Below are 14197 nucleotides of genomic sequence, written 5' to 3'. Positions count from 1 at the left end.
GAAAACAGGTAAAGTCGAAAGACAAAATTCCCATGATGGCACCACGTTGAAAATGCATGTATTCCTGTACAAATGGCGCTGCACATTTAAGTAGTGAATTGTGTCCAAATGCAGAAGGACAGGAAGTTCGAACAAGTGTCGATCAATTTTTTGAGTTGGCATAGCAAAAATTCTCTTTCATATGGAATACGTAACAGAACAATTGAGTCGCTGAGAATAAATTTCAGACCTTGGTCAATTGTGTGCAAAAGCAGAATTTAATTTCGTCGTATATAATGAAGGCACTTCGACCGTTTTTATGCGTGATTACAACAACAATATCACTGTCTTTTGTGTGGGACGGATGTAAGTTTCACTATTGCAAACACTTCGATAAGTTCTGGGAGTCGATATCAGAAGTTCAATTGAAAAACAAGTTGGGATGATATAAACAAATTTGCTACACATTGATTCGTTGGCAGTATTCATATAATTTGTGTGCTGCATGTGTGCATTGTGCACAAAAATGCCAATCTTTTTGACAAAAAGTAATCGATGTGAAATTGGTACAAATCTCCGTAATTTATATTTTTTCATTGAATAAAACCTAATTTAATTTAACCATGAATGTTCTTGAAATCAATATTGCACTATTTTCCGGAAGGTTGAATCTTTTTCTTTAATTTGTATTTACCTACTTATCTCGGTGTTATCTAGAAATTTTCCCAGTAATAAAATGCAGCCTATAGCTAAAACACTATTTCATTCTTTTCAATTTCTTATTTGATTTTTATTTGGCTATTAAAACACAGGCATCTTATCTTCGAAAAATCCATTTTACTTTATCACGAGACCGTTTTTACTAATTTCATTTCGAATTTGCTGCAAATACAGTTGGCATGCGCTGTCAACTGTCTTCGGGTGACAAACGGCATTAATTACATTTTCCACCTCTTGGAATCGCATTCCGTTGATTTTTCGTTCATCCAAAGCGTGCTCGTGACGAACTGAGTTTTGTAGTAAAATCTGTCTAAATCTATCGTGGCTTACGGGTTCTACTTTGTGAAATGTGCTATGGTATTTGTCGCGAATTTCCTGCCCACGACTTAGAGTTTCCTGTGAATCGAGTGGATCTTCATTCTTTGTGTTCTCTATCACTACATCAGCCAATGGTTTGAATAAATTCATTAGATTTAAATCGGGCTCATTCATTTCATTCGGATTGTAAATGTATTTTCTGAGCTCTTCATTTCCAAAATCGGAATCATCGGCAGTTATTTGCTCAATTTGCATTCGCACAAAACACTCGCCAAGGCGCGCTAATGAGTCCTTCACATTCTAAAGATAAATTGAACAAATGTAATTTAGAAAAATGAAAAAAAACATCTTCCTTATGAACGAAGTGTATTTTGCTGAACTGATTCAACAACACAACAGATCACCTACCAAAGGTATCCATGTGTTAACAGTTAAGCTCGTTTCTAAATTCTCCACATAGTGCCACCAGTTTGCTGGTACAATTAATATATCGCCTGGACTCAAAGTTACTTCAAAGGCGTCTTGATTTTTACCGATATCTGTCAAATTGGAATAGAAAAAGATTCTGAATTAAAGGATAGTAAATGAGCAGTGCTTCATAACCGAGGGAAAAAAGAATAATTTTTCTCCTTGTTTTTCAATAAATTAAAAATAGTAACTAAAAAGTAAAAATTCGTCAGTCATCCTACCGCCAAATTGATCCATATCAGCTGGACTATAGAAATTCTGTTTGCAATAAACACTAGACTCTTCAAATGGGACACGAGTAGCTGTTATTGGTGTTTTTGGTGGGAACAGCAGCCATGACTTTCTACCAAATACTTGAACAACGATATTGAAACCATATGTATCGTAGTGACACGGTGTGTTGGCACCTTTCGATCCAAGCCAAAAGAGAATGTCTTCTGTGTTCTCAAATCCAAGCTTTGCGAATGATATCGATTTACTTAGACTCTCTGGCCATGAGAGAATATCTCTGTAACTATGTGAGTACCATCGATCGTTGAAAGCATCTCCGATTGATTTCTTTGTAAATTCACTAAACGTTAAATGTTCATGTGTTCGAAATCGTTCCCAATACGGGATGTCACAGTGTTTCATCGTGCCGCTGGTGAATTGAACCGCTTCATTTCGAATGTGCTTATCCATTCTTTGGCACCAGTCATCAAAAGTAAGCCGAAATATTTCCCAATCCAAATGAAAATTCCGCAAAATATACGGCTCATTTGCCGTCGAAATCGCTGTTCTTATATCCAGCGGATCAATCATTTTTCTTCTTAAGTAATCTAAATCACTGCACTAAAAGTTTTTTATAAATGAAAATTTTGAAAAAGTTTTTTCTTTGATTTTAAACCAACTTAATTAATCACTCGCCATTGGCCTGTTTCTGGTCCATATCTTTTTATGGTGAAAGTGAAGCGACTCCGACAGTCTCAGCAATACTTGTCAAGTTGTTTATTTGTTTTCTGTTGAAAGTCAATTTTTCGAAGTGACATTCATCGCTGCGAGTAAATGACCAGCGACAGACAAGTTTCAGTTAAGCTCTACGCCGATAGATGTCGCTGATTCAGCAAATGAATAGACTCAAATTGATACACGTGTGATGAAATTCCATTCGATTTGATTGAGAATAATATTTGCATATGAAGTTTACTTTTCAAATTCAAATCTGATACGCTTCATTACGAATAAGAAGATGCCATTCGATCATATGAAAAAAATGAAAGAAATCAAATATGCTGAAGCTAAACGAAAAGAAGGAAAAATTGAACTGAACTATGGAAGTAAACACACACCAATTACCGCATTGTTTCCAATAACATCCTTTGCATTTTATATCATCATCAAAAATGAGTACATTGTTTACAAAACAAGGTGAAATTCTTTATTTCTTTTTTAATCAATAAAAATGGTTTGCTTTTCAAAACGAACTGAAAAAATATAATATGTAACTTTTTGCATTCACACATGCGCTTGTTTCATTTCAAATAGATTGTAAAACGTAAAACAACAAAAATGCATTTAATAAACGGTTCGTATTATTATTTTTTCGGTTTCTCTTCATTGGCTGCTTGGATTGTTAAATTCACTGAAGTTTCCACATTATTTCTTTCGTCGTCCTGCTGTTCGTTTCGGATGTTAATTGTAATTTTTGTTGTTGTATTTTAATTTTTTTTGTTGAAAATTAATAGAAATGTTTTTAGCCTTATATGCGAACTGGAGTTATCATTGTTGTTGGCTGGTTAACTGCATTGTTCGTTTATAATTTATCTAAGTATTGAGACAAATCTGGAAGGCCGTCCTTAAGACCCTTACGTTTACGGATATCTTGGACGATGTTGTACAATTTCGATCCTGCTTCCATTGGATCACCTGGGAATACTTGCCAGTGATCGAATACACATTGTGGGAAAGCTTGACCACCGGTGTTTGATCTGCAAAAAAGAAGTTAAAGAAATGAGATTAACGTATGTTAATGCCAGGTGCGCAATGTTGAATTGTATATGAGTTCATGTGTGGAATTGTGTTAAGTAATGAAAACTAAGACATGACTGGTTATCTGATGTGTTCGAATATGGAAAAGAGCAATTTCATATGAAGTACATACCTCAAATCGGCTGTGAAACCGAATGATTCGTTGACTGGCAAATACGCTCTAACTACGAACATAGGTGTACCAGCAACTTGACTTTCTTCGAATACGTGACCACGACGTCTGTTCAACACACCATAGATACCACCGACAGCAACTTCTGGACATTGGATTTCGCACAAGTATACTGGTTCCATCAAACGTGGCTTGGCTGTAATAGCGCAAGCATACAAGCAACGACGAGCAGTTGGAATGATTTGACCACCACCACGATGGATAGCATCAGCGTGAAGGGTGACATCATAGATGTTGAAACGAACACCACGCATGTTTTCATCAGCCAAGACACCTTCTTTCGATGCCCATTGGAAACCAGCAACGACTGAATCCTGAACAAAGACAAACACATAAATTGATTAGTTGTGAAATGATGCAATTGAATGAATATCCTTCAAAGGATCTCAATGTAATATTGAAACAAAAAAAAACATTTTCACTTTAGCAAAGAAAAAAAAACTGAAACTAACCTTGATTTCGTTCAAGTATTGGACTCCCTTTGTGCAGTCGACCAAGATGTTTGGACCAGTACCGTCTGGACCGAAGCACCAGATTTTACGGGCTTCAGTGACATCGTATTCGTATTTCTCGGACAAGAAACGTGCACGAACCTTGAAATCGTCACGTGGGTTAACTTCACCCTTGTCGATATCTTCCGGCAAACCATCTGGCATTGGCACGGCCTTCATGAACAAACGGTTGTGCTTGTTTGGTGATTTTGACAAGCAAGTTTGATCGGATTCTTCGGCTACGGTTTCACGGTATGAGACGACTGGGTCGGATTTCTTCAATGGGATACAAGCGTGATCTTCTTCCAAATCCTTCAAGCAAATTTCCAAATGCAATTCACCGGCACCAGCGATGATGTGTTCACCGGATTCTTCGATGATACATTGTACCATAGGATCGGATTTGGCCAAACGTTTCAAACCTTCAACCAATTTTGGCAAATCAGCTGGATTTTTGGGTTCAACAGCAACACGCACGACAGGTGACACTGAGAATTTCATGACCTTCATGTTGTGAGCATCCTTGAAGGTGGTAATTGTACCGGTCTTTACCAGGAATTGATCGACACCGACCAAACCGCAAATGTTACCAGATGGAACATCTTCGATGGCTTCAACGTAACGGCCCATCATCAAAATGGTACGTTGGATGGCCTTTTCGTACAAATCTTCTTTCTTGCCTGGGGTGAAGTTCGGGCCCATGATACGGCATTTTTGGCCAGTGGCAACTTTACCCGAAAAGACACGACCGAAAGCGTAGAAACGACCTTTGTCGCTGGTCGGTACCATTTTTGAGATGTACCTAAGAAATTCAAAATGATTTCGATTAGATTTTTTGATATTAAATTGAATATTAGAGCAAGAGAAATTGGATTGTCGGCGATCAAGTGTATACTTACATCATCAATGGACCGTTAGCATCGCAGTTCTTGACAGCAACGGCAGCTTCATCGTCCAATGGACCTTCGTACAACATTTCCATTCTGTATTTTTGGGCAACGACTGGTGATGGCAAATGGATGGCAATCATCTGAAGCAATGATTCACCAGCTGGCAACCAGGTTCTCATGACAATCTTCAACAATTGTTTGCCGTCCTTGTCTTTGTCTTCGTGCTTCAATGTAACACCGATTTTGGGCAACAAGCTGTCGATTTCTTCCTTCTTGTAGTTCATGATAGCATCGAACACTTTGTAGATTGGGTCCAACACGTACATACAAAATGAACGTTTGTTGTCGTTATCCTTGGTCTTCGACCACTTCTTGGTTTTTGGATTGAAGAAGTTTTCACCCCACAAACGGTTCATCAACTTAACAACTTCAATCTTGAATTTGTCGGCATACAATTCGGAGAATTGTTTCAAGGTGAAGGCCCAACCGTGAAGACCGGAACCGAAACCGACTGAACCCTTTGATGGATCGACACGCACTTCACCCATTGGTCCTGAATCGTCATTGTAGGTGGCGATGATGACGTTTACGTTTTCGACGATACGTTGGAAAGTTTGGTACAATTCTTCCGATCCCAATTGCAATTCAAGCAAAGCACGGTCCATTTTGTTCATGAACAAAATTGGCTTGATACGTTCAGCGATGGCTTGACGCAATACAGTTTCGGTTTGCACGCACACACCTAAAAGCGGAAAAAATAGAGAAAAAAGAAACAACAAAAACATATAAACAATGTAGACATTGATAAAAATGAACGTTGCGCTCGAATATTGCCCAACACCATGTGGCGTAGGTATACAAGGTTATCAGCGCATTTGATTGTGACAAATAAAGAAAGTATGCCAGGAGATAGCAAGAATGTGTCGTTTTGAATTCTGCATTCAATTTGAGTGTGTGAACAAAATGAACGCCAAATGCAAAAGAGTTTTGCTCTTGCAAGTTATGAGCCCGAATGATCTGGGTTTTAATCATACGGTCACGTTAATCTTGCTTCGTGCAAATTTTATCAAATTCCAAGATTGCTTTGTTTTCAAGTGAGGAATGTTCCATGCGATTTCCCATTCATTTTGTTGGTAAAATGTACAAAACAAATGCCAAATCCTATGCAAAATTATTCTCGCAAGTATTTAGGACCGTATGATTGAATAACAATAACCAAAACCACGCGGAGGATTAACTTGCCTTGGAATTTGAATGATAAATACATGTTATGACAAATGAAATGGAGATTTACCTGAAACACAGTCGACGACGACGAGAGCACCGTCGGTGACACGAAGGGCAGCTGTTACTTCGGATGAGAAATCAACGTGACCGGGTGAATCGATCAAATTGATCAAGAAACCACGTTCACCCTTTTCGGTTTGATCTGCTGAGGTGATGAAAACCATATCTTTTTCGTCAAGCTCGAAGAACATAGAAATGGCCCTGTGAAATTGAATAAATGCATCAATCAAACATGAAACGGCATGGGTTTATTTGTAGTCCGGTGAAAAAACAATTTTGAGGTTATGTTTGGTCACACAGGCAAAAAAAAATGCTTGCAAACTAGGAAGAAAAAAACAACACCTACGTTGATTTGATGGTAATACAACGTTCTTGTTCATCTTTACGGGTGTCGGTGAAACGGGTTTCACCAGCCTTAGCACCAGCAATGATACCGGCCTTTGACACCAACGAATCGGTCAAAGTTGATTTACCGTGATCGACGTGAGCAATGACGGACATATTACGAATGTTCTTCTTTTTGTCCATCATGGCACGGATTTCGTCAACAGTGAAGTTCACCTACAAAAAAGAAACGCCAAAAAAAAGTCGAAAAATTTAATATTAGGGCATTGAGCGATGGAATTTCATATCGACGCATGCAATCGACCAACAATCGGGTCGTTGCAATGTCACAATTGCATTTGCGTCATTGCGAAGTGCAATTGTATTCGGGTCAGACACAACACACAGTCAATCCATGTAATTAATTCTACGAATCCATTTCTTGCAGCAACCCATTGCAATCACTTTTCTTTTTCACATAAAACGAACATATTTGACCATTCATTCAATTTGAACCGCACATTTTCAAACAAAATTTAGTTTCACATGTTTTCGGTATTCATTCCGTATACGTCATCGCTTTTTTCTCTAACAAACTTTTTTCGACTACGGATGTTCTTTCTCACGAAAAAAAAATAATTCCATCGGGTTTTCCGCAGAAAATATCAATGCATTTGAATTAAACAAGATGTTCGCCGGCATTTTACACGAATTTTATTTAAAAAATTTACATACCATTTTGGATGTTTAGTGATTTATTTCCAGACCAAACGTAAAACACAACACGCCTCTAATGGCGTTTCTTTGTAAAAGGAAGAGAAAATCTTAGTTGGCTCGGTGAATGGGTACGTTGTCGTACCAAAAATGATCGAAAGACGGCACTGCCGTGTCATCATATACGTTCACATTTTTCTCGGTGTTACCTGATTTCCATTGCCAGATAAAACCACTGGCAATTCGCGCCATACATTTGAAATACTTGAATGAATTGCATTTTACTGCGTAATTCGCACACATTTTGATACAATAATAAATTGTGGCTGAAGGAGTTTGTTGCACAGAATGATGAAATATATTGAATTTAATATTTGTTATACAGATGAATGCTATTTTCATTTTTATGGACAAAAAAGTATTTTTCTAGTCAAATTTCGAATATTTATTTTTTTAACGAGCAAAAATTTATTTTTCGTAATTTTTTCCTTGAAATATTCCTACTTTCAAATTCAACATTTCGATACAAGTATCGAAGATAAAATATTGCAACTCATGAATCGTGAAATCATCTTGAAGTGGAAATTATATAAACAGTCGCTAATCAGCAAGTACAAGTACAGTAATATAATCCCAATTGCTAGGGAAAGCCGCATTCACATGTACCCAAAATAGAAATATCATTTTTTTTCCGGTCTGTTTTTGTTGATGCTTCTAGAAATGTGACCCATTTGTTGTTTGTGGAAAAATACGGCACATTTTTCGTATGCTCACTGTTCATTTGAAAGGTATTTTATCCGCATTTCACGTGTAGTTTGGATAATAAATAGCGGCAGTCAGTTTATCTGCTGTTTGACATATGGTTCAGTGGATGTGTGCCCATGTCAACTGGTAGCTGTCATTGGTTGCTTGTTATTGTCAAAAATTTCTCTTTTGTAGTAAATAAACCACATCAGGATATCGTCCATAAAATTGTTGTTTTGCTATAAAAGATAAGACAGTGTTTTGATCCCACTAATAATTGATTCGGCAATTTGAAGGGTGGAATATTTGGTAAATACGATGCGGGTTCATTTTCGTGAGAAATATGGAACAAAAGGCGAAGAAATCTTATACGTAACACCAGCAGGTAAAATGTCAAGTGATTTTACCTCATTTCTTTTGAAAATTCATTAAAAATTCTTGCAAAGGATGGCCTTGCAAATTAGGACATTTTTACAAATGGATTTCATGTGGTGAAGTGGACAATAAGAATTGTGTCACACGAAAGAATGATCGATTGTCGTTATTATGTTACCTTCGTGTGCAACACATACGTTGAGCATTTTTAAGTGGTTTCTATGGCGATTTAAAAATCGATATGCTAATTTTATGATTTATTTTTTTACGATCGCGTTTTTAGTTATTTACTAGCGACTTCCGTTCATTTATTATCGATCGGAATGTTTCGAAAATTTACTTTCTCACGTTGACGTATTACACACCTATTCCGAATATTTTTCGAGTAAAATATGTCATAAAAAGTTTTTAAAATGATTGTCAAATGCAGTGTTTTATGAGTTTCATTGTTAAGAAAAAACACATCAATTGTTCACTGTTATTTCGAAATTATAATTCTTCAGAGAAAATATTTTGGGATGATGATACCAAATTTCTTGTTTCAGATCAAGAATCAATAGTCAGAGTGCCACTAACCAGAGTCTCTGTTGACGAAAAGCCGTTGATTAGTGAGAATTTCGCTTTGTACAGAATATTCAAGAATTTATTCTTACCACAAGGGTACCCAGACAGTGTAAGCGAGGATTACATTCACTACCAATTCTGGGATACAGTTCAGGCCTTTTGCTCGACAATAAACGGTAAGCTAAATTAATCCAGCAAGAAAATTATACATAGTATCTCATTCGTTGAAAAATATTTTATAAATTCGATTCTCCCTCAGGAACACTGTCAACTCATGCCATTCTCAAAGGCAAGTGCATCTACCGATGCAACATAAAAATGGTATATCTAATGAATGATGACAAAATTTATTTTTTTTTCCTTTTGATTTTCTCAAAGGAGTCGGAGTCGGCAGCGATATCGTGAATCCAATTTCCGCTACAGTTGCATGGGTAAACCACGCTCAATTGCACAAATTCATATACAGACGTTAACAAAGGCTTTTTTTTTCAATTTTAGGTGTTGAAAGATGGTGCAGGACACTTTGGGAAAATTTTGTTCGCTTGGTGGAAAGGGTGAAGTTCCATTCTTTCTCTCCTAACTTCAATTCATCATTCAACATTTTGATCTTTTCAATTCAATATTTGAAGAAGTGCATAACCCTTTTTCTGCTCGGTAGAAAATGTGTTAATGTTTTGAATTGAATTGAATCCGAGTTTAAAGTCCGAAAATTCGGAATTTCTAATGGACAAAAAAACCAACTTAATCTAATCAACTTAAAAATAATCTATCGTTCCAGATCTCAGCTCGATATCGATTCAAAGAAATGGCGTATTCGTGCCGATATATTGAACGACGTAGCCATGGCCATAGAAATTTTGGTTTTGCCGCGATATGAAAATTATACTACGCATATTTTTTGCGCCACAACTTCGATGAAGGCAATTGTTGGAGTTGCTGGTGGAGCAACGCGTTTCGCGTTGACTCAGCATCATGCGATTCGTGGAAATTTGGCCGACGTTGCATCGAAAGACAACTCTCAAGAAACGGCTGTTAATTTAATTGCTTCATTTGTGGGACTGTATCTTTTATCGGCGGTTATTAGTCATACGTAAGTTTCATTGCTTCAATTCTTCCACATATCTCTTTTTTGGCGAACCCTTCGAAAAGGTTTTCATATTCAGTCATTGAACCTACAATCTCACATCCAAACGAATTTCTATTTTCCAGAGTTCTGCTATCAATATTTTTCTTCAGCATCGTCATGCACATTGTCGCGAACATTCGAGCTGTGGAAGCGGTGCGTTTGCGTACGTTCAACGAGTCCAGATATTTGATCGCCTTAGAAGAGTACTTCCGATCGGGGAAAGTTCTATCCGTCGAATCGGTCAATTCGTTGGAGCGAGTAACAATTGGTCGCATGGTGTCAGTGTCGTTGCCAATCCGTGTCGGACTCTCTATTCAACATTTAATTGAACAAATTCGGTCAACGCCTGAAATTGAAAACATCATAATGCAGTTTGACAAGACCAACGAGAAATTTTTGATTGCCGAGGGCAAAAAATTCATTGGCATTTATTTGCATGTTGACGCTCGGCCACAAGACGTTCTCAAGGCATACTTTTATGCCATGTCTCATCTTCAAGACCGTACAACACTAAGGGAACGCGGCTGGGAGGTTCAATCCAAGTGGAATGAATTCATTACAATGGCTCAACGTGAAAATTGGGCAACACTTGTACATCTCATTTGTGTGGATGAGTATCGAATCGAATGGAAAATGTAAATTGAATCCCGTCATTCGTTTGGAACGAATCCATTTGATTTGTCTCGCATGCACTTTTTATAAGTTAGGTCCCACTTATGAGAATTAAAATCTCAGAATTTGAAGAGCCATTCCACTTTTCTCATGAACAAATTCAACAACAGCAGCAGCAGCTCTTCATTGAAAATGTTGTTTCAAGCCAGTTGCGTGGCACATTTTTCTTTCGGTAATAAGGTTTTCACTGGAGCACAGAAAATTTAGGTCGATTTTCTAAAGCACATAACATAGTAGTCCACTTTTAATCGCGGTGCAAATAAAAAATGCCTCACAAGTTCGAACTGCATTTGATTCGATATCAATTCAATTAAAAATAAGCTTTTGAAAGCAATCAATAGGAACGGTATGAGTACCTTACAATTTAAGATTTTAATAACTTTCACATCGAAAGAAAATTTTGTGATTTTTACTCTAAACATCGATAAGTTTTGATCAGCCTCGTTCTAAGCACCATTTTTATCAGTAAATCTTAATGGTGTTTTTTAACAAATACGGCCAAGCATAAGAATAAACTAATTCTGGGAAAAGTCAAATAACGTGATGTATTTCTTCAAACCAAGTTCAAAGCTACATCTTGGAGCCAAGCTCATGACGTTCAGTAATCTCTACCAGAGACTGTACTAGACTCAAAAACAAGCAGATAATATGTTCATCGATAGTGTGGTTGTACAATAAAAAAGAATGCTGAAATTTTCATGCGACTCTTGGAACTCACTCTGTTTGATTTTGCCATTGAAAAAGGATCTATTTCATTTTGATGCTTGGCGTGACAAATACGAAATAAAATCTCAAGTTTTAACGCTAGTTTTTATTGATACACCCAAAAAAGGATACACACACACAAAAAATGTTTTCGTTTAAAATATGTTCAAATTGAGGGGTAACAAATTGCCAGGTCATTTGTGAAGAATCAAGCGTAAAAAAACCAATGACTTTTACCTTTTAGTCTTATGTATATTGTATAAGAAATCGAGATGCATTCGATAATAATGAAAAAAAAAGAAAACAGAAATATCAATTGAACAGATCTTTCTGGGTACATTTCGAATCAATGGAAACAAAAATCGGCTTTAAAGTGTACGTGACACGAGAAAATTCGAGTAGAAAAGAGAAATGTTATCGACCATTTTCTGTTTTGTCTATAGAGAAGTAAATAAATAAGTCGCTTATTAGGACATTCCAAGATGACAATTTATCAATAAGATGAGCCATCCCATAGAAACTAACTTAAGAATATCATTTCAAAGCAACTCAATAAAGAGCAAACAAAGAAATAAAAAAAACGGTACACAACAAAAGTGAGAAGTTTTTAATGGCAAAAAAATGCCGGCTTGTTTGAAAGAAAACCCTGAACCTGTGGAAATTCTGTGATTAGCGTGAAACGATGCGCTCTTGAGCATGGTAAACAAACCGTTTAAACACGAAATGAATGTGCACTCGGCACCGACTTTCGTGTATGGGTTTGCGCGCGCGCTATGCATATAAAAAAGTGATTGCTCGTATGCAAACGAATCGTACGAACAAATAAGTCGCATCAAAAAATACAAATATAAACGAAACGAGAGGAGAAGAAAACGAAACAGAAAGGAAAAATAAAAACAAAAATGTGAAGGTAAGTAATAAATTGCCGTTCAGCTTAGTCCCGTAGGTGTACACCGAAAGGCAAGCCTTCTCTGTATCTCTTCATCTTTTTTGATTGATCGTCACAGTTCTCTCGTTTTTGTATGCACTCGCCGCAAAATATCGTGTCATCGATTCCAACAATTCACCCAACCGTCTGCATGCAAACGAAAAATACACACTTACGACGAACGACTCATGTCTCTTGCTCTCTGTTTACGCATCGATATTTTCAGTTCGTGTGATTCAATGAAACGAGAAAAAAATGAACGGAGAAAAAACTGGAACCGGCACAAAGTTTTTACCTGCCGGTGCACATGCCTCATGTAAACATATGATCGGACCATGCTTCATTACTAACACACACACATTTCTCTCTCGCTGTTTGAGTTACTCCATTCCGGAGAGCAGAGAGTCGAACGATCAATTGGCTCTCTCTCGGCTCTCTGTTTACATCCGAAGCTCAGCGAACGCAAGAGACCCATTGTCGAATACACAACGAAACGGTTGCACAGGTGCGAGTGTCTGTGTTATGATGTGATCACTTGATGCATCGTCATCAGCCACACCACATGCATTCGTCATGATCCAGCATGGTCGTTGCTGTTGCGGCGCGCGGGCGCGTGTGTAAACAAAACGGTTAACAACTGACTAACTCTTATCCGGCATTACCTTCTTCGTGTATACAAACCGTGTCGAGAATACGTATCATGTGTATAGAATGGATACAACACACTATAAGAGCGCACAACGCGCGCGCGCTTGTAGTGCCTGCCACCCGAGATCAGCAACGTACATTCATCACTTTTTTAGTAGGTAAGAAGAATGTGGCATTCGCGTAAGAGCGAACAACGTTTGACTTACCAGCCCGTAACAATTAACTCGATTCGAGTGCTAAAGCTATTTGCGCGCATTCACTTCTCTTCGTCAGTTTTATTCGTTCGTTCGTTCTTCATTGCGATCCGTTTTGAATGTATAGGTGTTGAATCGGTTGCGGCGGCCGCACTGGCGATTCAAGAAGATCCGCACAAAGCGAACACGTGAACAAATGAATTTATCGCTCTCTTCGATGTTGAGTGTATCTGTTTTCGCGTGTGCGGGAGAGCAAAATCATCAACACATATGGTTAAATTCGTAGCGAATAGTCGTGGTTTCGTCTTTCGGCTATTGTCGGGTTTCTTTCACCTGAGAAATCTTTCGTTGGTGTGCTGTAGGTGAGAGAAACCGAAGAGAGAAACTCGTATCTTAAGGTGTATGTATTGTTTTGTAACATTCATCTGTATCTCTTGCACCTCAATTAATAAAACTCTCAGCATCGCGAGAGCGAAATTCAGTCTTAGTTCAGACTTTGAGTGAATAAGAAGTGTACTCTATTAAGCAAGAGAATTAAAAATAAAAGAGTGATTAATGTTTTTTATTGTGCACGCAGAAGAGTGGCAAAATTTGTTTCTTTAAAGTGTTTCAACATCGCGCTGTGGCCAAGTAGCCATGGTGAATGGTGAGTGTTTTTAAACAGAAAAAAATTATTTTATTCCGCTTTTGTGCTAAAACAAAATCCGCAAATTGGAGAAGAAATGATGGAAACGACGATTCAGCATTAACTTTTCGCCAATAAAATTGGATTATCTTTTGGGATTATTTTCGTATTGGATTTTCTGCGTTTGTTTTCTGTTGCTGCTGCTGCTGCTTTTGTACAACTTCG

At 37.6% G+C, this 14197-nt stretch overlaps 4 protein-coding genes across 6 annotated transcripts in view; 2 read left to right on the top strand and 2 right to left on the bottom strand.

The window, feature by feature from the left end:
- Positions 1-754: 754 nt before the first annotated feature.
- Positions 755-2631, bottom strand: LOC129569583 (HSPB1-associated protein 1). The gene is made up of 3 exons (XM_055448573.1): positions 1707-2631; positions 1426-1556; positions 755-1317 (listed from the first exon to the last, which is right to left on the bottom strand). Exons 1-3 carry the CDS (start codon positions 2284-2286, stop codon positions 817-819), a joined length of 1212 nt encoding a protein of 403 aa, XP_055304548.1. The 5' UTR covers positions 2287-2631; the 3' UTR covers positions 755-816.
- A 185-nt stretch (positions 2632-2816) lies between these two features.
- On the bottom strand, positions 2817-8045 carry LOC129569581 (translation elongation factor 2). Its single transcript, XM_055448570.1, has 7 exons — positions 7413-8045; positions 6700-6914; positions 6361-6554; positions 5076-5808; positions 4138-4978; positions 3626-3999; positions 2817-3452 (listed from the first exon to the last, which is right to left on the bottom strand). Exons 1-7 carry the CDS (start codon positions 7413-7415, stop codon positions 3278-3280), a joined length of 2535 nt encoding a protein of 844 aa, XP_055304545.1. The 5' UTR covers positions 7416-8045; the 3' UTR covers positions 2817-3277.
- Positions 8041-12173, top strand: LOC129569582 (RUS family member 1). 2 transcript variants are annotated; one of them, XM_055448572.1, is made up of 7 exons: positions 8041-8179; positions 9056-9250; positions 9334-9363; positions 9453-9505; positions 9573-9628; positions 9853-10164; positions 10284-12173. In XM_055448572.1, the coding sequence occupies exons 1-7, from the start codon at positions 8158-8160 to the stop codon at positions 10837-10839; spliced, it is 1224 nt and encodes a 407-aa protein (XP_055304547.1). In that variant the 5' UTR covers positions 8041-8157; the 3' UTR covers positions 10840-12173. The 2 variants fall into 2 exon arrangements, with proteins under 2 accessions (XP_055304547.1, XP_055304546.1); XM_055448571.1 differs by lacking the exon at positions 8041-8179 and adding an exon at positions 8217-8520.
- Positions 12174-13826: 1653 nt separating this feature from the next.
- The window catches only part of LOC129569614 (uncharacterized), a 154062-nt gene continuing 153691 nt past the window's right edge, over positions 13827-14197 (top strand). For both annotated transcript variants that reach the window (XM_055448652.1, XM_055448651.1), the window contains exon 1: positions 13827-13993. In XM_055448652.1, the coding sequence (XP_055304627.1) occupies positions 13984-13993 (10 nt within the window). In that variant the 5' untranslated portion in view covers positions 13827-13983. The remainder of the gene's footprint in view (positions 13994-14197) is intronic.

Source organism: Sitodiplosis mosellana, unplaced genomic scaffold, assembly GCF_009176505.1.
Source record: "Sitodiplosis mosellana isolate CC-2019 unplaced genomic scaffold, AAFC_SMos_1.0 Smas_scaffold_38, whole genome shotgun sequence".
Classification (NCBI taxonomy): Eukaryota; Metazoa; Arthropoda; class Insecta; order Diptera; family Cecidomyiidae; genus Sitodiplosis; species Sitodiplosis mosellana.
This window is presented reverse-complemented; position numbering and strand designations above follow the sequence as displayed.